The 24,855-nt window shown below is 37.9% G+C and overlaps 1 protein-coding gene across 1 annotated transcript in view; it reads right to left on the reverse strand.

Annotated features, from left to right (window-relative positions):
- Nucleotides 1–24,478, reverse strand: part of SLC8A3 (solute carrier family 8 member A3) — a 175,234-nt gene extending 150,756 nt beyond the window's left edge. The window contains exon 1 of the mRNA XM_032222212.1: nt 22,684–24,478. Within this exon, the coding sequence (XP_032078103.1) occupies nt 22,684–24,449 (1,766 nt within the window). The 5' untranslated portion in view covers nt 24,450–24,478. The remainder of the gene's footprint in view (nt 1–22,683) is intronic.
- Nucleotides 24,479–24,855: the final 377 nt, after the last annotated feature.

Consider the following 24,855-nt stretch of genomic DNA (forward strand, 5'->3'; position numbering starts at 1 on the left):
ACTGAGCATAGGAGAGCTTTTAGAACAGAAGGTGTTTTCTCATCTGAAGAGAAAACAAATAGCACAGATAATTGAGGAGAATATATCAGCAAACTCTGCTCTTTGTCAAAGGCCAGGGAGATGGGGAGACATAGCTTTTCAAAACACTTATTAATCTATTCAAGAAGATAAAAACATGTTAGGAGTTTGGGCAATATTTTCCCAGTTGCAGACAATATAATTTAATGGATGATGTTTTTCAAGGTAAGATTATCCACCAATTGGTATCACTGAGGCTCAGTCTACATGACTGTGCTGATATCTGCTCACAGTGACATCAGTAAAACCAAGCATTTTTTAATTACAGTGGCAGTAAAAGATACAAAATAATAACTCATAAATTGCTGCTATAAATTATCTAAAAGGTATTCCAAACTGAATTTCACTCTGAAATGGGAAAAAAGCAACCAGATGGAAGAGGGATCTAAGCTTACACTTAACTATAAAAAAGTAGAAGGAATATTTTGATGTTGGATGCTTGAGTAACATGCATTTCTCATTCTAATACCTTTCTTGTAAAGCTAGGACTCACAATTCTGCCCTATCTCCCATATCCCCTGGCTGAGATGTCAATTTGTATCTAATTTTGTAGAATGAAATATGATTTTCTATTTTGTGTACTGTGATGGACATTCCATCAGAAAAGAATGAAGAGGAAGAGAGAGACAGAGAAAAGAGTGTGGGCAAAATTATATAAAACCACAAACAGGGTACATACATTCTTATTCCACTGTAATGGGAAGCAAAGGATTGTATGTGTGTGTGCATGCATGCACTTCTAACTCAATATTGACTCCTGATGGTAATCCCTGAAATTTTCTTGGCAAGATTTTCAGAAGAGATTTGTCCTTCCCTTCTTCTTCCTAGGGCTCAGAGTGGGGGACTGGCCCAAAGTCACCTGGCTGGCTTCGTATCTACAACCAGGTAAAACCTTAGTCTCCTAATTTCTAGCCTTGTGCCTTTAACCACTACACCACCCTGGTTCTTAAAGAGCTTTAAAAATGGTCTTTTAAATTTGACAACCAAGGATGCCCTGGGGGATAAATATACAATATGCAATAAAGTTTATATGAGTAATTACAATTTTACCTATTCTGGGAATTTCACAGCAGCAAAACCAAGTCCAGTAAAAACATTTATTTGGCACAATGCCACCAGGAATTTACTGAAAACTTTTGGTAAATTGTTAATATCTACCTATGTTTCATTAGTGCTGAATAATCCTACTGGAAGTCTTCGCAGAGATTCTACTTGGACACTCATTGTGTCCATTCTTGAACTGGGAAGTTCTTTGGGCAGTCACTTATGCCTTGATCACCTGACTTGTGAACTATTTCAATACACTTTGCATGGACTTTGCAAGATCCCTCAGAAGTTGCAACTGACCCAGAATGTATAACACTGGCAGTTATGGACATGCTACAATAGGCCCATATAACATCTCTATTTTGTAAGCACCACTGGTTAGCAGTTGGCTTTTAGTGTTATTCACAGTACTGGTTATCATCTATAAAGTCCTTCATAGCATAGGGTCTGGCTATCAGAGGGCCAGTTTGCCTCCTGTACTTTCTGCCTGTCCTCTAGTTATTATACTTTTGGATCCTATTGATTAAACATTTGATGGGAGCTTCTTTGTCCTAGCATATGCCACATCCTCCTAGAGATTCACAGTCCCTCTCTTATCTTATTTAGAAGGACCCTAAAAATATGATTCTTCCCAGTGGTGGGTTCTGGCTCCCGTTGCAACCGGTACACTGCAATGGGACGGACATCCACCACGTGCACATGCGCAGCACGTGTATGTGTACCCACCGCTGGCGATGCTTCAGCTGCTCGGTGGAGCGTTGTGCAGGAGCCATATGCCCCTGTGCATGTGCAAATGCCCCAGTTGGCTCAAGTAGAGGTAAGGAGTGGGCCCTCCGGAGCACTATACCGGAACGGTACCTGGTGCTCCCAGCAGGCACCAGTACGCCCGTACCGGGGCATACCGGTTGTATCCCACCACTGATCCCCCTCCCCCATGTCTCGGTTGGGCCATGGCAAGCATCTTATGGGAATGTTTTTTTTTTTTTAATTCAGGTTATGTATTGGAACATCTCCATGGATGATTTGTCAGTTTTTCCTACCTGTTATATTGTTTTAGTACTGTATACCACTCAGAGTTGTTCTGGAGTTAAGCAGCTTTAGAAACTTTATGAATAGATAAAGTTCACCAAATCAATCAAAATATCTCCCTACCTAGATTAAAACAATTCCATTTCAGTGAAACTTCAAGGGGATATTGGAGTTTCTTCCTTTGAATGAAATTTCACGATGCAGTTTAGCAGAAGGGAAGAGTAAAAAAAAGAGTTTCAATAAGACCAAGGTATCTTCTTCCTAATATTTATCTCTGACACAACTGCCTTGATCAGCTGGAGTTGATCCCTGCTGAGAGCTTTGTTGCTGTCTTATGCTCAGGGACATTAAGCTTCCTCAGGGCAAAAGGTTTTTAGTTCTGCATATTTTATTGCCACTTTCAAAGACTGAACGATTCATATCCATGAGCTCTTTTATCATCCCAGTTCCCAGTTACTGCTTCTCTTTTGCACCTGTATTCAGAAAGATACTTGTGGGTGATAAAATACTTTGATCATTAAGCTTTTTGGGTAACTGGTTTCACAAATGAGTATCCATCAGAAATGTATCAATTCCTTCCAATTAAGCTTTCACATTGAAAATCAAATATAGTACTTTTTTTTAAAGGTCACTTTACTCAGAGTTCCAAAAGGGAATAGGATTTTTGTTGTTAATCCTTTCTAGAGAACATTCTCATTATTTATCAAGCTTTTCGCCCCCCTCAGTGTAACATTCATATGGCATCTATTTGCCTCTTAGCAAAAGGATTTAAAGCAAATGACAAATGTTGGGACTAATCACCAGTAATAATATCATATTCGTTATAAATTGTTGGCAACCACATTTATTCCAGTAATAAACTTTAGAAGATTACGAGTTGCAAAATGTAAAAGAACAAATAGAGCTTTCTCAGTTATTGAAACAATGGATCCATAGAATAATAGAACCTTGCAACATGTTGGAACAAAGAAAATATTAATGCTACTGGAGATAAAGGCCTAATTGGAACAAATAATCTCTCACATCATTAAGGGCTTCCTTTGGGCTTGTCATCCTTGCTGGAAGAAGGGAAATGCATGTGTATTCTAAGATAGACACATGCTGTTAACTGCTCCAGTAGATATTTTAAAAAAAGGACCACACTCAACATGTGCTTCAAAAATGTTACACCGCATTAATAAGCACATTTATTTACCATTCAGTAAAAATATTCCTGGTTTTCTACCAACCACTAGTAGTTAAGAGTGGTGAATTCTCAAAATTAAAGAAAAAAACAGCTTTAAATCATGAGTCCAAATGTGAAAAGCAAACATGGCTCACTCAGAAAATCCTTTGAGATAACAAAGGACTGCCCATATGTATATGCAAGAGCCATGGTGGCACAGTAGTTAGAATGTAGTATTAGTATTGCAGGCTAATTGTGCCGTCTGCCAGCAATTTGATCCTGACTGGCTCAAGGTTGGCTCAGCCTTTCATCCTTCCGAGGTCAGTAAAATGAGAATCCAGATTGCTGGGGGCAATATGCTGACTCTGTAAACCAGTTAGAGAGGGCTGTAAAATACTGTGAAGCGGTATATAAGTCTAAGTGCTATTGCTATATCTGTGTGTCTGGAAATAGAGAAAAAGGGAGAGAGGGAGCTCACCAATTGACAGAAAGATAATGGAGAATGAACCAGCATGATTTTACAGAGAAGAGACTTCCACTTTTGGGATCAGCCACCTGGAAGGTTTCTCTCAAATTCCTTTTAACTGTGCTTCTGATGGCAAGCTACAAAAAAATAAACTAAACTCTATATGTCCTTTCCAAAAAATCGTTGTAGATGAATGACCGCACCCTCAAGTTCACATAAAAGTGTGCTGATGTAAGAGGTACTAGCCCAGAAGCAACTAGAATTATGCCACCCTTTTCATCAATTGAGCAGTCAAGTAAATTTGATTAACAAATAAACTAGGATGTGCAGTGTTGGTGGACTCTTATGCAATCCATTTTTTCTCACATATATGCAGAGGGGAGGGTGAAAAGGAGAGGGAGAAATTTATTTCTTTGATTGTTGTGAGCTGCCCAGAGTTGTTGAGAGTTGGGCAGCATACAAGTTTGTTTACACACACAAACACACACACACACCATTCTGTCTTTCTTTCTTTCTTTCTTTCTTTCTTTCCATATTTCTATCTTATTTTTCTATCTTTCTCCAGTAAGTTGCAATAGAGCTCACATGAAGACTAATAGTTCCCCTACTATTAACCCACTTGTTTCATATTCCCCACTGATCTTTCCATTAAATTGGTTGGCTTGCAAGGCCTTCAGTCTCCTGAGAGAATGTTACTTGTGTGACAAAACAAGAACTGACAATTGGGATAGATCCCGCACCCAGGTCAAGGGAGCTGCTTCTGGTTTCATCCCGGTGCTCTCTTATTCTCCACCTAATCTCAGCCAGATTTTTGAACCACAGAAGTATTAAGATTATCAATCTCCTGAAAGGCTGATTTTTGTCCTTTGACAAAAAAAAATCAAATCAGAGTGGAAAAAAACCCACCCCAGATAAACACCATGACGTCCAGCTAGCAGAGAAACTAACAGAGATCTCTTCTGCTTTATCTCAATGCCCTTCCAGCTCTCGACCAGAAAAATGGGAGAGAAGGAGGGAGGAGAGCAGAGGAATATTAATCAGCTGAGGCTTTGATAGTTTTTATGACAAAACAGCAAAATAATTCTGGCCGACAGGTCTATTCTTGCACAAGCCAGGTGTCCAGGATCTCGTGAAGCTCAAAGCCAAATGGATGTAAAGGGCAGTGCCCATAGACCAGGTGAAAAGAAGATGGGACCTAAATCAATTTAAAACATTAACTGGAACTGGGCAGGCCTCTGACCTCCAGTATGCGATTGTTTGCCGTATTGCTGAGATGTTATACAGTCTGTTTATAAAGCAAGACTAATATGGGGAGAAGTGGGAAAGCATCACTTTAATAATAAAACAACTAATGGATGTGTTTGTTAAAAATGGGCAGTGAGGTCTCTTCATGCCTTGATAAGCAGAATGTGGGGATGAGTTCACAAGATCTCTTCTGCATCACAAAAATAATATTTTAATTTGAGCATTAGGCTATTGGATTATAAAAGGCACCTGGAATGCCACCTGTTTTTGATATATGAGCGAGCTGGGTGATTTGGGGCCCACTTTGCCCACTTTGTATAAATAATACAAAGATGGAAATAAAGATTTGCTTGTTTCTTATTCATTCCTTTGCAGAACAAGTATCAGTAAAATTAGCACTGAAAACCAAACTTGTAGTATGATTTTAACTGTTATTGCTTGGCTGCTTATTCATATTATTTATTTATAAACCACTCCCAAAAATCTTATCTTACGCAACAGTGGTTCCAAATAATCTTTTATGAAATTTGAGAACTCATTTGTTTTATTTCTAAATAACTATGATCTTTATATTTCAAAAGAATTTAAGGAAAACACTTTCTCCCTGAAAATCATGAGTGAGGAAGCCTTTCAACATATACAACTTAGATGACATTGAATTGCACTTTACACAAACCACAAACTGGTTCCCAAAGATTTTCAAAAATATTTTGAAAATGATTATTTACTATCTATACTATTTTGACATCAATTATTTAAAAAATGCAGTAGACAAATTTTCCCATTATTTTAAGGCGGTTCTTACTATAAAATAACCATCTATTCAAAATTGAATTCTCCACCCTCCCCCCCCCCCAAAAAAAACATTTTGATAGGAGGAATCCTAAATTAGGGTGGATTAGATGGAAATGCAGATGGAATAAATAAATCCTAGTTTAAATGCAGATAAGGGATTAAGCAGATCACATAAGCAAAGCTCTTGATGAGAAACACTCTAAACTAAGTGTGTGTATAGTGAGTGGATGATGGTAATAAAGATATTCTTTTTTTAACACTTTTTTATTTTTATTAAACAAACACACAAAAAATAATAATCTTACATTGCATCTTGTAAAAAGTGTGTCAATTGGTTACAGTTAGCTTTTGTGCATCTCTTCCACAGTCATTACTTACATTCATATCAAATGTCAAAGTTCTTAATGAGTCTTACTTCCAACATATCATAGTTCTCATTTGACTGAAATTGTTTTAGTGCCTTTTTGCCTAGAATAATCCATAGTTAAAAACACAACCACCTAATGGCATTTCATTAATTATTACAGTCATCCAATAGCCTTAAACCTTTATAACATATTCTAAACAAAAATTATTTGACAAAGTTTCTAAGCCCTTCCCCCCCCCAAAAAAATCACTGTTTACAATTTGTGTCCAGGTTCCTTTTGTTATGGTAGGACATATATATATCATTAACTGTATCCCTTATCCTTATCATTCCATTGTTAGTTGTTATAATTAATATTAGTTAACAAAAAACCATTTACTGTTATATTTATTTTCTCCTCATCAAACCAACATATATGTACACCTTATTACCCTTATCAATTATTTAACATAACAATCTATAAGTTACTAAATTACTACTTACTAATTATAAAACTTAGTTAATTTTTTTGTTATCTACTTTCATCTATCCAATAACATTACATCTTTATAACATATTCAAAGTAAGAATTAATTAATTAAATTTCTAAACCTTTTCCCCCAAATCATTGTTTGCAATTTATATCAAAATTCCTTATATTAAACCAGTACATATGAATGTCATTAACTATATCTCTTATCATTTCATTATTATTGTTAATATTAATATTGTAATATTTGTTAACAAAATCATTTAGGTAATAATGATATTCTAATGGCCCAGGACAATTGTTCCCAATCAAGTACTCTCCAAATAAATGACAACTGTCATACTTCACAGCCAATATGGTTCTTCAGAGTTTTGCGAGTTATTGTCCAACATATCTGGAGGGCTTGAGATTAGGAAGGCTGAGTCACAAGCAAAGAAACATTACTTATTGTAAACATTACCACCATTTCTTAAAACAATCACTGGAGCTCTCTGGATTGTTTTTAAATGAACAAGATGCTGCTGTGAATGATGGATAGAGACCTCAAGGGATGCTACGTTTGGGCATTTAACAAGTTTACTAGACAATTCCTGACTTGTTGGGCCAACCTTTCAGATATTTCCTTATCTAAACCAAAAAAAGAGAAAAGAATGACTGTGAGCCAACAAAAAAAGCAGAGGAAGTGTGAGTGATTTCTGACTTCCTGCTGGCTTCCCCATTTAATTTTCCTTGGAAATCTGCTCCTTCCCTCCCACCCTTCCTTTCTCACTATTTCTCCCTCCCTCCCCTCCAATCTTCCTTCCTTACTATCCCTACCTCCTTCCAATCCTTTTTTCTTTCCTTCTTTTCTGCTCTTGCCTTGCCTTGCCTACAAGGGAGGAAGTGAGAGGAGGCCTGGGAAGCTGTCAGGGACCATTTAAAATGAAGATCACATGACTGCAGCAGCTTGGCAGTAGTACTGAAGGAGCAGCCATGCTAAAGCAGCCACTTCCCCAAATTTCACTCCCTTAGGAGTCATGGATCCTGGCACTCTCTAAGTTAGCCAGTTTCACTGGTGCCAATGTAGTGTGTAATATGTATATACCATGATATAAGATCATATACCAGGGTAATATACATGTTGCACAGAATATGACGTACATATGGAAACGTATGACTAGCTCTTTTTCCCTAACTACCTGTGTAAGGATTATTCTTTATATTATTCATGTTATCTTATATTTTTGTATGGGCTGCACCAGTAGAGGCTAAACCAATTTCATTGCATACATGATGTACAATGACAATAAAGGCTTTGAACTTGAACTTTTGAACTTCAACTTAGCCCAGCTGAGATGCCTTGGTTGACAACGTTTTGCCTATGATGCAGCGTTTCACCCAATTGAAGGTTACAAAGTAGTATCAAACTGACACAAGAGTTTTAGTCGTGTATATATAGCTTTCACTGGCAGGGTTCCTTCATAAGCATTTGGGCAAGTGCTCTCCACTGCCAAGTTCAAATTCTGCTAAGCAGATTAGTTCTTTACTGGTGAAAGATTGTAGGCAACCGTATAGAGTTCTTCTCCATGTGATTTGAGGAAGTTGTCATTAGGTTTCACAGATAATTTATATATTCCCCAGAGGGCATTTCTAATTGAATTATGTGGTGTCTCACAAGTGTTCTGGGCACTGGTTAAAGAAAGCTGAGCCATTCTCTTGTCCAGAACAAGATCAAGAAGCTCCCATAATTAAGTTAGAAATATCCTCAAGGGAGTATTATCTTACCACACAAAGTAGTCTGCCACACACATTATTTTTAAATTTGCCATCTTAAAGGGATTCTTTGCCTTCCACCCACCTATTCACACTTCTTAAATCTGAGATAAGGGTTAATCTACTTCTAATCACACACAATTGCTGATGCAGGTAGAATGGAAGCGTGCCAAAAAAAATTCTCTCCACTTGCTTCAAAGCCACAAAGCAAGAAATAACAGGGAATGATTTGTGATTTTCAGAAACAATGATGACTTATTCTGATTACAAACATTGGATAAGTTTAGATCTCACTGCAGACTAAATGCTGATTCAAGGACAATTCTGACCCTCCCCACTTTTGTGTTTTCAATTGGACAGAAGGTAATTCTGAATTTTAAATAACATATATAATTGTAAATATAACTAGATCAATTTCAACAATAGCAGTTAATAGATTTTTAGGCTGCAGTATTGCAATTGAGAGTCACTTTGGTCTAATGTTTAAGGCCCCAGGATAGAAACAGGGAGACTAGAAGTTCTAGCCCCACTTAGGCATGAAAGCTGGTTGGGTGACTTTGAGCCAGTTACTTTTCTCAGTCCACAACATCAGGCTCAGATGACATGCTAATTGGCCAATTCCTGTTGCAACCAATGGATAAAAAAGGTTATTTCAAACAAAACCCCAACCCCCAAAACAAAAAGCACTTGTGGCAAAAATGCTAGGGAGAAAAAGAATTGAGATTGAAATCTGTGTGATCTAAAAAATTTCAGCTGTGCTTTGTTGGAAACCTGCCTTCCAAATGTGCTTGGCACAATCTTGCTCATGTGTCATTTTTAAGATGTAATAAATGGAGATTTGATCACTGTGACTCCCAGGAAGACAGACTCTGCTAAGATTTGGTAAATAGTTTTTTTTTAACTCATAGTCCCCATAACAATTTGAATTTCCTTAATGCCTCTGGCAATTATTGTTACTTTCATCCTACATGGAACAGTGGAAAAGAGCTTGTTAATGGGACAGGAATCTTGAATAAATAAATTACAGATATAAGATTCACTCAGACACTAAGAGAAGTACTTTGCAGAACAGATTCCCTTCCAAGGTAATCCAATAGGAATGGGCAGGAGCTCACTTATTGATAAATAGGGGAGATAAGGTTTCACTGCAATCTTATTTATAATATTAGCTCAGTTTTATTAGCTTATTTGAAGTTTAATGTACTACAGCTAATGAAAACAAAAGCAAAAAGCAAATCCTGGGTCCACCAGCACATTTTTGCCTGTTTATTATTAGTTTGAATATTGCTTTTGGGTAAATGTCAGGCACAATGTATCAGTGTTGACCACTGTATATCTAATGAAAAGTGACCCTGCGAACATATTAAATCCAAACTGGGATAATTATTTCACAGGGAAGATAAAAAGAGCCTTTTGCTGCTGGTCTGTCTGTTCCATTTCTCAAAAGATTCCCCTCACAAGACTCACTGTATTTAATATTCTGGAACATATTCTATCAAACTCAAAGTCTCACTGCTTCCTGGCATTGTCCCATGTGCCTGACAGAATTGCTAAAATAGTACGATGTTTTATTCCATTAATATAATAAGTGTATGAAGCTCATCAGTCCCTATCATTTTAACAACAAAGTTACATAGAGCCAATTTGGTCTACTGATTAAGGCAGCAGGCTAAAAACTAGGAGACTGAGTTCTAGTTCACTTTAGGCACGAAAGCCACTCACTCTCTCTCTCAGCCCAGCTCTCTCACAGGATTTTTGTTGTGGGGAAAGCAGGAAGAGAAGGGAGTATTAGGTATGTTCATGCCGTGAGTTATTAAGGCAAAATAATTTTGTTGTGCTGTCCATGGTGCTGAATGTATTTTTTTTCCCTAAATGACTGCAGCATGTCTACCTTCTTAGAACTATCGAAAATTAGCTGCTCATTTTGACTGTTAAAACTAGTTCTCTGAATTGCTAAAAGGAACATGTGTTACCAATGTTGATTGCCAGAATTACAGGCAAATCAGGCATGGTTAAAGCTGTTTTAAAATGGATTTGTGCTGATGACAGCTTTCTGTGGGAATCTGTTGAGTGTAGCCTCTAAATACTGAGTAAGGGGCTGACAGCCCAGATGCAGTTTCATCCTTTAGGATGGAACTAAATATTATAGGAGAGACCAAACAGTTTCAGAAAATTCCCACCCCAATTTCAAATGTTGGCGGAAGTGATCATTTTGATATAAGCGGACAAAGCCCAATGGTAGCCATTTAATTTTAAAGTTCCTTTCCCTGTCAATTTGAAGTAACAAAACTACTAGGCTACACTTTGGAATTTTATCTTCTCAATCCAGAAGTTATTCTTCTAATTTTCCTGAGTCAAATGCACAATCCAAGATCTTTGTGGGTGGATGAATGTATTCAAAACTACAATTCTTAAATATTCAGTTCTATTTCATCATTTCACCCTTACCATCAGTTTCTCTGCACTTTAAAACAATATATTAAAAACTCTTCAGCATGCTGCAGTAGTAAACTGGGGTCCCAGAACATGGCATTTTGTAAGTGCCCACAAATGCCTCCATCCGTTTTTATTTTTATTTTTTGGGGGAAAGAAAGGAAGTGAGGTGTTAAACCAATCTCTAAGGCAAAACAGATGCACCCTGAACTTAATCCTCACACTTTGACCAGAGGGCAAGTGAGGCCGATGGAGCAAAATATCACTCTTCAGTATTTGAATATTCACTTTAAGATCTTTTTAAAAGATAACAATATAACAGCAAAACTTCTATGTCATTTTTAATGGAGGCAGAAGATACTTTATTTAAAAAAAGGAGTAGAGGGATAAATTCCAGCATGGTGTCTCCTTCCTTCCTTCCTTGGAAAATAAGTATATTGTGAAAATAGCTTTGTAGAAAAACAGTAAATTTATCCTCTATGCAGGGAGCAGGAATGTGCATGCAAGGACTGGCATGGATCAAAGTCCTATGGAGCCTAACATTATTTTCTCAGTGTAGATACAGGTAATTCTTGACTTAGAACTTGTCATTTAAAAAGCCTTTGAAGTTACAAAGGATTCAAAAAGGGTTCTATATGTACGGCACTACAGCCACCACAGTCATATGACCCTATTTGCATGCTTGGCACCTGGCTCACCTTTACAGCTAGCTGCTGCATCCCACAGTCACGTAACCACAGTTTGTGATGGTTTTTTTTACTGCTTTCCAGCAAACTGCCCAAACTGGGCACACACATGCCCAAACCGAAAGGTGTGCACGTGCGAATGCGCGATTGTGTGGAAGTGAGTATGCACAGACATACATGAACATGTGCATGCATGAACATGCACATGTGTGGACATGCACATGCACAGATATGCACATGTGCATGCATGGACATGCACACATGTGCAGCAGAGACCCGAAGACCAGCTGACCGATGGAAGGTGAGGCATCCCAACACCGGCAGCGCTTTTTCTTTCGTGAGCTTCTGTTTCATCGTTTGCAGGGAAACAGAAACTCATGAAAGAAATGCCACGGAGATCTGACCTTGGGCAACAGAGCTCTACATGCCACTTCTGGCACCCATGCCATAGGTTTGCCATCCCAGACCTAGTACTATTTCCTCTTCACTAATGGAATCATTTACTACACCAATAGAGGCTACCCCATGATGCTCCATTTAGCAAATGAAGTTCAAACTAGGTGGTATGGTGATGCTCAGCTGTCTTTAGGACTTTACATACAAAGAGTTTCTCCATTTCCCCGTTCAAACTGGGCTGACGTATCATGTGGTGTGCCACAGAATTAAGTCTTAGTAATCTTCTATATCTTTTTATATTAATGATTTGGATCAGTGAAATGAACGTCTAGTTTTAAAATGGATCTACTTGCAACGATATGCAAACTAAAGGAAAGGAAATCTTTAAGCATAAGTGATAAATTGCTTGCTTAGCACCTTTTTAGCTCCAAAGCAATTAAGATGCTCATAGGGCAGAAAATTAATACTGAGTCCTTTTCTCCACAAAACTGGAAAACACAGAGCAAATTTTCACGTGAAACAAAACTGGGTGGGGCAGCTATTATTTGAGAAGACAGAAATAAAATTTAAAATGATCTTGATGAAGAAATGGGCTGAAAATAAAAAATGAAATGCAATAGAGACAAACGCCAAATGACTTCATTTAGAAAAAAAAGAAATAAAATGCAGAGATAAAGCAAGGGGAACACTTCATTTAGTATTAATAGGTTATTGAATCTGCTGAATATGCATATACTAGAGTTGAATATGAATAATAGTATGGCTGCTAAAACGAGTGCAATTGTAGGGTCATTAAAAGAAATAGTTGCCAAACCACAGGAAATAATAGGTCCTCTTTATTCTCCACTGGATAGACCTCATACTGAAAATTGTATTCCTTTCTAAACATTGCATGTTAAAAAAGATATAGAGAAACTCAAACAGACTTGGAGATGGCAAAGATGACTAAGGGACTGTAAATCAAGTATTAAAGGGGAAGAAGGAAGTACTGGGACATATTTAGTCTTGAAAGAAGATTATTGAGGGAGATATAATATGATTCTTTGAGTGACTCCAGGGATGGCATAGAAAAGAATGCCATACTTTGTCTTTATTATCCCAAACATATAGTGGTCTATAGGAAGGCAGTTTCTAGCTGAATGATAGGGAAAAAATATCTTAATACCAGCAGTTTTATCATGGAACTGGTTTCTGAGAATCATGCTGAACATGTTCACTGAATATGTTTATGCTGAGAGTCAGCAGCCATCTGTCTATGGGGTCTTAATTTGGACTTCAGAACTGAGTGGGAACTGGATTTAATGGCCTTTTAAAAATCCTATAATTCTATGGTACATGAATTAATTGAGACCAGCTCCATTTTAAATGTTAGATGGGTTCTTATTCATGGGGCAATCCAGAACAAAATGTTCAGAGTTTTAGAGCAGTGAGAAGAGGAGGGGGGGCAGTATAATTCCAAAAGTACATTTATTAAGTTCAAAATTCAAGTAAGATATCAGAGCATAGTTGCAGTAAAAAAAAAGAATAATATGGTTTGCAAAGGTTGTTGCGATTGGGACCCTGCAAGTAGGGTTATCCTCCTTGGGAAAAGGGACTGTTGGGCCAGCCTTGAAATCTGTGGGTGCCCCATCTTCAAGAATTTACTGCTGGACAATCACTCTCCAACCTTACTTTTTTAAGGAAGATTACTGAAAAGATGGTTGTGTTAAGCTGTAGAAGACACTGGAAAAATGGATTGTTTTTAGGCACAATATTGAGACAGTATTGACTGCACTAATGGATAAATCTGAGTGGTATAATGACATGCAGAAATGACCTTGGGAGACAGGAAGAAGAACTTCAGATTGGATAATCATCATATAAAAGATAGCAATAGCACTTAGACTTATATACTGCTTCAACAGTGCTTTACTGTTGACTCTAAGCGGTTTAGAGTCAGCATATCGTCCCCAACAATCTGGACTCTCATTTTACCCACCTTGGAAGGATGGAAGGCTGAGTCAACCTTGAGCCTGGTGAGATTTGAACTTGCAGGCAACCAGCAGTCAGCAGAAGTAGCCTGCAGTACTGCATTCTAACCACTGTGCCACCACGGTTCTTATGGAGATAGGGATGGAGTATGGGAAGTGTTTTAGAAAGGACCCTTCCTAGTTTTCCAGACAGTAGAAGGTAAGGATGGGAGACACACTTTCAGACTTGTAAGATTCTGTTAATGTAACCATACAATAAAGATAGAGCTAGTACTGTATTCAAGTTGTGCTCTATGTCTAGACCAGGGGTAGTCAACCTTTTTATACCTACCGCCCACTTTTGTATCTCTGTTGGTAGTAAAATTTTCTAACCGCCCACCGGTTCCACAGCAATAGTGATTTATAAAGTAGGGAAATAACTTTACTTTATAAAATGTATAAAGCAGAGTTACAGCAAACCCCTACCGCCCACCATGAAAGCTGGAACGCCCACTAGTGGACGGTAGGGACCAGGTTGACTACCACTGGTCTAGACTATTCCTGATGGTTAACTGGTGGAGCCAGAATGGGAGTGGTGTTACTTCTTGATTTCCCAGGGGCTTTTGAAACCACAGTCTGTGTGGTTTGGGGAAAATGGGCACTGTTCATCTACACATGTGACCACATCCTGGTGACAGCAGGAGGCTAGAGCTAACGGCAGATAGCATTCTGCTTTAACTAATGTTCCTCATAGCAGTCATTTTGTAGATGGGCAAATCGTCCTACACAGCCATTTGGCAAATTGAGCCAATTGAGCAAGATCTCAAAATTTTAAATGTATTCACTACTCAAAAAGGTCCTTGATCCCTGCTATAAAGTATTCTACTGCGAAGTTCAACGAGGCCTTTTGAATTATTTAATCTTAGCAGATTTATGCATTTTAAGAAATGAGCGTCTCATATATGCATGTTGATATTTCAATAGGATTAAGGAAACTCTTTCTCTACATCCCCCTTACCCCCACCCTCATACACTCAGAGAGATAATGTGTGAGCATGTATATTAATTACAAAAATCTAATTGAAAGGCGGGGGGGATTAAAAAAAAAGCCCTTTATTCTGTTGCTCTCCTGAAATCTGCAGCAATATCTAATTGAGATGATTACGATTAGGTTATACAACTGCAATTTAAGAATCACTGTCATGAAATCCTTCTATTCAATTGACATAAGGCCTTAATGAATGTTCTTCTGCAGATCAAAATGAACAGAAGGATTCATAAGGACAAACATGTGCTGTCAAGTTCTTCTGATCAAAAATGGAAGATGCCTGCAGATTTGACAAAACAAGTGGCCAGCAACACCACTAGTAGAAGCAAAGTTAGACCTTCTGTATATACTGTACATTCTCATTCTACTGCAAGACTCAGAGGTGCCAAGAACTTTTCAACTGAGGAGGGAAAATCTTCTAACCGTAAGATTACAAAGCAAAATTAAACTTTCCTGACAACAGAAAGAAGCCAGGGGAAATACTTTTGCCCACACTTCTAAAATACCTGAAGGAAGCACACATATTGCTAAGGTACACCAAACAGCAATATTATTTCATACCACAGTGAAGAGTAACTGAAACACCACCAGTCACAAACTAGTAGTTTAGTCTGTGTCAAAAATGGCATGTTAGGTCCTCTCTCTATGGTTATGTAAATGCATGGCCTCCCTATGAGCATTAATCTCACAGCCTTCCCACCAAGGTCTTTTAATGCTAAGAATGCTCCTCACATATTCTTTGGTGACATATTTCATTCAGGTCACAGATTGTATGGGAGTTGCCTTGAATTGAAGATATCACAGATCCATCCATACACTATTCTTCATTCCATGCTCTTTTCATCAACCACCATCATAAAGGCTATAAGAGGTCACAGAACAGATCAGCATGTCTCTGCTTTTAGAAACTGTCAGTGCATCTAATTTCAATAGGCTGAGTTTACAAATTCTGAAAATATCTCCTAATTTCCTTGCAAGCCATCCACCATATGCTCCAACCCTCCGCAATCTATATAAGTGCAGCAATTAACAGTCTAACCTAGAAATCCAATCACCCTTAAGTCACTTTGGTTCTATCACTATCTTTCAAATTAGCCCACCTCACAAATTTTTTATGAGGATAAAATTCATACAGAGAATTATGAATGCCATTTAAAGCTCTGGGAAGAAAAGCAGGAATGTAATTAACAGGTACCTAAATAAAATGAAATAAGGTCATAGAAACAGAAATCTTAGAGGTGATCTAGTCTAACCCATTGGTCAGTGCAGGGACATCTCTGACAGATGACCAACCAGCCAATTTGAAGACCTGTTGTAAAGAAGAATTCAACCTTTAAAAATCACAATTTTCTCTTCAACTCATTGCAGCCAATTAATACTCATAGTTCTATGCAGCAAATATACAGTGAAAATCAAATTAAGGGAATAGGTATTTTTCAGAGATTATCTCCTAAGAAAAGAAGAAAGCATATCAGATTTACAACTTTGGAACACGTCCAGCTAGGAGAATGTCAAGCCAATACCTAATAATAAAACTTCCCCCTTGATTCCCCCTTGATTAGACAGCTTTCCCAGTATCAAAATATTACAAGAGAAACATTTGTGACTCTGTCTAAAATATCAGTGTTTTTTAACATATCCTGTGTAAAACTTACCTTGTTCCAATTATCCATTCATCTCAATATTGGAAATGTATTCATTTAAATATTTATCTTCAAATTGTCACAATTTTAATAGTTTAAATAGTTGTGATATTGTTTAGGCTACAGCTTTTATGCCATTCAGTCTTGTATTTAGGGAGATGGGCAGCTAAATAACATAATAACAAATAAAATAAAATAATAATAAAACAAAACAAAATATTCCATCAAAGCTGACACAAGCCAAAGCACAGAAAAACTCAAAGAAGTAATGCAAAATCATAGACCCCATCTATAGAATTGCCAAGAGTCAGACACAACTGAATGGATATCATCATCATCATCATCATCATCATCATCATCATCTGATTAAACATACACAGACAATATCAGTGTGACGTATCCCAATATTAGAATTGACAGATTTAGAATTATACAAGGTTGCTAATAGCACTGACTTTCTGGTTTCCCCTATGAATAAAAGAGGTTAATGCAGTGCAGAAAAGTGATTTTCTGCCTATTCAGGGTAAGCACAGTGGAGGTTGAGAGGTAAGCACTTTCCACTGCCTTCTCGCACACACATCAACACTAATCCATGCTCAATCTTCATTCTAAGATTTCTCTACTTGCATCAGTTGTTTATTACTTCTTCTCAGTAAATCAAGGGTCTGATCTGGCTGGCTGATGGAAGAAAACTGTTAGAGACAGTGGTGTCAACTATCTAAGCTGGCCTTTTAGTCTACAGCTTTGAATATACAACATGTATTAAGAAATAATAATAGACTTCATGCAAAAGATTACTGATGGTCATTTCATTCACTGGGCTAATAGCCAACTTGTCTCCAAGTTTAATGCTGAAGAGTGATTCTTAATATTAAACTGTAATACTACTCTCATAATGGAACCATGAATTTTATTGGCAAAACCAAGGGCATACTGCATACTTAATTTGAAAGCTAATGTTATAAAATTACTAGAGCTACAACATTATCTCACTATGTAGCCAATGCACTCAACCAATAAAACCAATAAAATAAACCCCATACAAGCAGAGGAAAATTGAGACCTCACTCAACTTTTACATCTCTAACACCAACCTACCAACCTCCTACACAATTTGGAAACTTGCACAAATTCTACACTGCATACAAAGCCTACATCAGTACAGACCTGCTTTTACAAATGCACACTTTTAAGAAGGATGGTAGGGCCAGGAATTGACCTATACTTCCACTTTCCCCATAAACACCTTTTTTTAAAAAAACACATCTCTCTTTGTGCGAAGGCACAGATGTGAATACAATAGCAAAATCCTCTGTGAAATCAATGCATCCAACCAGATATAAAACAACTGAAATTAAGGGAAATACTGAAGAGAAGATTTGGCTTGGCATGCCAAATGAGTAACCCTAACCCTGACCTCACCCTATTCCTAAGAGGTCCATAAAAGGAGGCATGCATAAGTACACCATCGCGCTTACTGTCCTGTCCTACTGTCCCCATTTACTTGTACTCATTCCTTGTTCATATCCATGTTTATACTTGTACCTGTTATCTAGTACATTTGACAAATTAAATAAATAAAATAAAATTACATGTATGTATGTATGTATGTATGTGTATATATATGTATGTATGTATGTATGTATATGTATATATATATATGTATGTGTATATATATATGTGTGTGTATATATATATGTATATATGTATGTATGTATGTGTGTGTGTGTGTGTGTATATATATATATATACATATACATATACATATACATATACATATACATATACATATACATATACATATACATATATATATATATATGAAAGGAAAAAGGAAATAATCTTAATGGATCTGCTCCAGGTTTCTTTCCCCATATCAGTTTAAACCCCATGTTAAAAAGGTTAGGGATATATGTGCTCCAAAGTCCCTTGAATTTGAAAAACATGCACTAAAATAAATGAAACTTACTTGATAGATTTTAAGGCATTGCAGCTGTATATACCAGCCAGTGTTGCACTACTAAGTATTAAAAGAATCAGCTCTGAGAACATTAGATGATTAAAAAATAAATAAAGACAAAAACAGACAAACAAAACAAAACCCTTCCAAAGCCTATGGGCTTGGTTTTGCTGCCGTTCCTATTAAAGTCTTGAGAACACAAACATGAATTACTGCTGTGCTGAGTCTTAGTGGCAGTAAAGGGGGGGTTGAAAATTGCTGTTTGAAACTCAAGTAAAAAAAAGAGCAACAGGAAGAAGAAGAAAAAGCTTCCAGTGGGTAAAATATTTGAGTGAAGATGTGAAGCACATATTAATGGGAGGCAGACTCATGGGAAAGAAGGCTCCAGAGTACCTAAAACAAATAAATAAATCTATGGATACTAAATATTGATCACTAATTGCTATAGACAGTAGTGCTACAGAAGTGCTATCAGCAGAATTTAGATAGTGGTAATTTTTCTAGGCTCCTAACTTGCAAGAAGATTGATGAAATGTTGGCTTCCAGTCCATGACCAGAGCTGATCCAGGCACCATTTGCAAATGGTCTTCTCAGTGGTGGCAGCCCAAATTTGGAACACCCTCTACTGACACCAATGGTCTGCCTTTTCCAGTGGCAAACCAAAATGTTTTTTTTTTCTATGCACAATGCTTTTGAAGTAATTCTTGAATCCCACTCTACGTTTACAAGTTGACTTATTTTATTGTATTTAATTTTTTCTGACCTAAAGCTTTTGGGTGAAGATGCAATACACAAATTCCCAAAGCACCTATAGAATCCAGGAGGGAATTTACAGAGGCGAAACTGAAAACATACAAAAAACCAGCAGATTGTCAGCTCTGTTGGGAGAAGCAAGTAAAAATGGAATCTACATTACCTGCAGGATTAAGCAGTAATTTACAAACATTAGATTCCCAATAAAATCACAATGTGTTCGAAGAAATCTCGACCAGTTATATGCCAACAGTGCATTTTTCCCGCCCAAATATAGGTGAGGAAACTTTGACCATACTAGAGTTACAGAAGCAATAAGTAAGAACTGTGGCAGGATCAATTTCCTTCAAAATTTTGCTTCAGAGATTCCCACCCCACCCTCCACCCCCTCCCCCGGTATATTTTAAAGAATCAAAATTGTTTTGTCTCCTTCAATGTTTTAATGAGATTCCTTCCCATTGCCACTTATAGGTTAAGAAAACGCATCCACTGCAATCATCTCTGGCCAATGGCTTGTGAAGAACTGGTGCTTAAATAAATAAATATATCCCCAAGGAGACCAAAATCTACTGCCTGACACATCTTTTGTACAGCTGTGAAATGTGAAAGTGCGAACATGATATGCCCTGCAGATGTTCACTGTGAGTATGTTGGGTGTACACAAACATTCATCATCTCTTAGCTGAGCACAGTGGTTTAAAGCAGGGGTCTCCAACCTTGGCAACTTTAAGCCTTCAACTCCCAGAATTCCACAGCCAGCTGGCTGGGGATTTCTGGGAATTGAAGTCCACCAGGCCTAAAGTTGTCAAGGTTGGAGACCCCTGCTTTAAAGGACTTCTATTAATGTTTGCTGGAACACAACTCAGCTCAGCCAATAACCTGACTACAGGTAGTCCTCGACTTACAACAGTTCACTTAGTGACTGTTTGAAGTCAGAACAGTGATTTGTGACCATTTTTCACACTTATGACCGTTACAGCATTCCCATGGTTACATGATTTACATTCAGATGCTTGACAACTGACTCACATTTATGACTGTTGCGATGCCCTGGGGGGGTCATGTGATTTGTCTTTTGCGACCTTCTCACAAGCAAAGTCAATTGGGGGGGGTTAGGTTTAGGTTTATTAGATTTATATGCCGCCCTTCTCTCAAGGACTCAGGGAGGCGTACAACATTAAAAGAAACACATAATACAAAAGTTTAAAAATATTAAATAGAATATCCCAAACCCAATTAAAATTGACAATGGCATTTTTTTTTAAAAAAAAATCAAATTAAAATTAACATTGATCAATAATTTATTTTGTTTTGTTCAGGCCAGGCTGACTTGTTGGAAAAGCCAACTTTTTAGGGCGCGTCGGAAGGACCAGAGGTCAGGAATTATACGAAGCTCCAGGGGCAGCTCATTCCAGAGGGAAGGTGCTCCCACAGAGAAGGCTCCCCCCCTGGGGGTCGCTAGCCGACACTGTCTGGCCAACGGCACCCTGAGGAGGCCAACTCTGTGGGATCGCACTGGACGATGGGAGGCTACCGGTGGCAGTAGGTGGTCTCGCATGTACCCTGGGCCTAAGCCATGGGGGGAAGCCAGATTCATTAACAACCATGTTACTCACTTAACAACTGTGACAAGAAAAAACATAAAATGGGGCAAAACTCAACACATTTTTCACTTAACGACATAAATCTAGAGCTCAATTGTGGTCGCAAGTGGAGGACTACCTGTACATTCAAACAGAGGCTCTCTCTCTCACACACACTTTTTGATCATATTTGAAATACCAAGAGTGGACAGCAGCCTAGAGGCCAGGCCTGCCGGTCCATCCTTATATCCAAGTAGTTTTGAATCCTCTTGTGAACGAACTGAGCATCTGCAGAAGCCTTATCAATATGGGAAAGACTAATGAACCATTAGGTGAAAGCCACTTACAAGTAGAACTCCTTGGTCTAAATAATCTGGTGTTTCTCTGACAAACCAGCAACTATTTGACACATCTGATGTAGCACAACATGCAGAATGTCCCCTGAAGGAACAGAAAATTAGGGTCGGATAATTAAGGTAATTAACTGTGGAAATGCAGTGAGCATGTGTGATGTAATTTGCTATGATGTCAGTGGGCAGGATTTTTTAAATGCCACGTTATTGTTTCTATAAGTGCTTTAGACCTTTGCTTACCGGAGCATAGGCGATGCATTAAATCAAGTCACAATGTTAATCAGTTTAGCTCCGTTTGGTCAGTCCACACAAACTGGCAAGAGTTCTCTGAAATTAAAAGCAGATATAATGTCCTACTTTTGTTTTTTACTAGTGATGCTTTTATCATGTAAAATTATTGGACAATCTGTTTTTTCCTGAGGAAGGTGGGGAGAGGATGCTAATTTGCTTGCATTCCATAACAGAATTTCACAGTGACATCAACTGGAATAAACTGTAGAGATACACAGAGGAAAACACATCCATGTTATGTTGTAAAAGACTATTATTAAGGCTTTCCTGAAAGAGATGATTACATTGGAGGCATATTAATTCTTCCCTCTTCCACGTTTAAATGAAAACCTTTTGAATCAAAAGAAAGTGGCAATAGAAAAGGAGCATGTAACCAAATTCTGTCTTGTGAATGTTTGTTATTAATGTTCAAGCAGACTTCGCTAATGGAGGAATTTGTTTACAAAATCTGCTATGTCAGAGATTAATATAGTAATATAGTATACTGTATCATTATTTAGCAATACAGAAACTCATTATAGAAAAAACTAATTTGCTATATGAAAATTATTTGAATCTGTTCTTGAAAACTGAAAGATTCTTCTCAAAGTAATCAACAATATAGAACTATTGTTGCTTTTTTTTTTTAAAGAAATTATTAATTTGGTTCATGAGAAGAATAGCTCATTGAGGAGAGCAGCCTTCCCCAACCAGATGCCCTCTGGATGTGTTAGATTTTAAATTTCATAATTCCCAGACAGCATAATCCACAGGAGAAGAAATCTAGCATATCTGGAAGGCGGCAAATTGGGGAATCCTAGATTAATTTGGTAATTTAAGGTTTTGATTGCCAAGTACAATTCAATTCATTAAGTACTTGCAGCTAACATGATCAAGATTTTATCGGCTTGAGTTTTGAAGTATTTTAGTATTGAATCTTGGCAGATTCTTTAAAATAAATATTAGGTAACTGTTAGGCTATTTAGACCATCAAAAAGCTTCCATATATCCATTAATTCATCTCTTAAAAAGAGAAGGAACTAGATCCTGCTACAAGGTTCTTGTGAAGAGAAGGTAAGTATGGAAACTAGAGGAGAGGAGAGGATGGTCCATGTTGCCCATGTTTACCTGTGATGGATGAAAATTGTAGGGTTAAATACAGATGACTATTAAAATAAAGAAAATTAGTTACTTACACAGTTTCATCATTCTTGAATTCCAGTTCTCCATAACTGTCTTCAAAATCCTCTCCACCTCCTTTTGCTGTTCCTTCAACTGTTCTAAAGGGGACTATGACTGTACCCCGTGCACCAGATGTTCTAAGAACTTTCACCTCCATCACCCCAATGCTCTCACTGATATGTATCACATCACACTCGAAGGTGAAGATGCCTGCATGGTCATCATCTAAGATAGTCACAGTAGCCACACAAGGTGAGACCAGTATGGCCTTGGGATATGGCAGTTTGTTGACTTCAGGGGGTTCCTCTGCATCAATCACCCGTAGGTTGCTAAGACGCACGAAAAAGTGCTCATCCTCTTCAAAGATATCATCATCAATGATCCCTATGGAAAACTCTTTCTGGGTCTCCCCAGACTTCAAAACAACTGTCCCTTCTGTAAATTCGTAGTCAGCCCCAGCATTAGCAGAGCCATCTTCTGTTTTGTAATCCACATGTATTGTCTTGGAGACATCACCTCCTCTTCGGACAACAGTTAGGAGGACAGCACCACAGTTCTCAAGACACTGATAGGAGCAAGGATCAAAATAAATTTTGGAGATGAATTCTTCTGGCTCCTCTGGCCGTACTTCATGCAAGCTAGTACTCCTCTTGGCTTGCTCAGCTGCATGCTTTTTGAGAATATTTCCTGCTCCAGTCATCATCCTGGTAGCTTGAATCCGATAGAACGCTCTGCTTTTTTGCTGGTGGGATAAAGCATAGTAGTTGGCCATTTCTACCAGCTGATCTAAGTCTTTTTCTGGGTGCTTTTGTTTCAGGTCCTTGAGGATCCGGATCATCTCTTTGCGAGACTCATCCACCTCTTTCCCCTCCATAGGCACTAGATTTCCATCTAAAAAATGGGAGTTCATCATCTTACCATCCATTTCAATCCCTTTGGGGTGATCACCTTCTGTCTCAATGATAATACCCCTGTGTTTGTCAGTGCGGTACTTTTTGTGCATATATTTATAGAGAAACATCCTTCTGTCTGCAATCCAAGCCAGGATGACACAAACAGGGAAGAAAAACAGAGTGAGCAAGCCTTCCCATACCTGAACCACACCTGGAGAAAAGACCGCAAGGATCATGTATAACCAGATATAGGCAAAGATGCTCCAAGCAGCCGTGACAAAGAAAACTCTCAAATGTTTTATCTTCCTCGTCTCCCCATCAGGAATGACATAGACACAGATGGCTATGATGATAAACATATTGAAAGCTGCACTACCCACGATGGTAGAAGGGCCCAGCTCACCAGCAATGAATCCATGACCGCATACCTCTATCAATGACAAAAGGATCTCCGGCGCAGAGGAACCAAGAGCCATGAGGGTCAAATTGGACACTGTTTCATTCCATATTCGGATGGAGGTGGTGATGGCTTCTCCGTTGGGTTTCCTGACTGTAATCTCTTTCTCTTGGGATGTAATGACTTCTATGGAAGCCATGAAACGGTCGGCAATGATAGAAACTCCAAGAAACATATATATGAGTGCCACAAAATAAACAATAACTCTGGCAATTTTGTCCCCCAAGGATGGGTTTTCTGGGTACCATATTGGCAAGATAACACCCTCCTTGCACTCAGAAGAATCAGAGCACGAGGTGTTATGTCCTATGTTTGGTGACTCTGTCCCTGTGCCAGCATCTACTTGTAGACCATGTAAAAATAGAACAAACATAAAAAGCCCAAACCGGAGGAAGGCTGAGGTGACAGGTTGTAACTTTAACCGTGCCATACACAAGGCTTAACATCCACAGCACCGGAGCAAAGGTCTTCTGTTCAGGTTAAGAATCTGAAATAAAGAGATTAAAACCATGAGACTGAAAGAAATAAAAGGAAGAACTGACATTGCAATTAATGCAATTAATATTAATATATTCTGTTATTCACAACTAGTTATACTACCTTATGTATAGTAATCATATTTGGTTAATTTTTACATGGATCACGCAAGGTTGAATTATTTGTTTATCAGTAGAATAGAGGGAAACTGTCTGTACTGAGCACAGAACAATCAACCTTGGTATTTATCTTAGACATGATTAGTATCTTGATATCAACTGAATTGTTATCAAAGAATCACATCAGGTATTCCAATTTTGCCCTAAAGCAAGATAACATGATAAATTGGCACTTGTTTA

The sequence above is a fragment of the Thamnophis elegans genome, chromosome 1 (genome assembly GCF_009769535.1).
Source record: "Thamnophis elegans isolate rThaEle1 chromosome 1, rThaEle1.pri, whole genome shotgun sequence".
In the NCBI taxonomy this organism is placed as follows: Eukaryota; Metazoa; Chordata; class Lepidosauria; order Squamata; family Colubridae; genus Thamnophis; species Thamnophis elegans.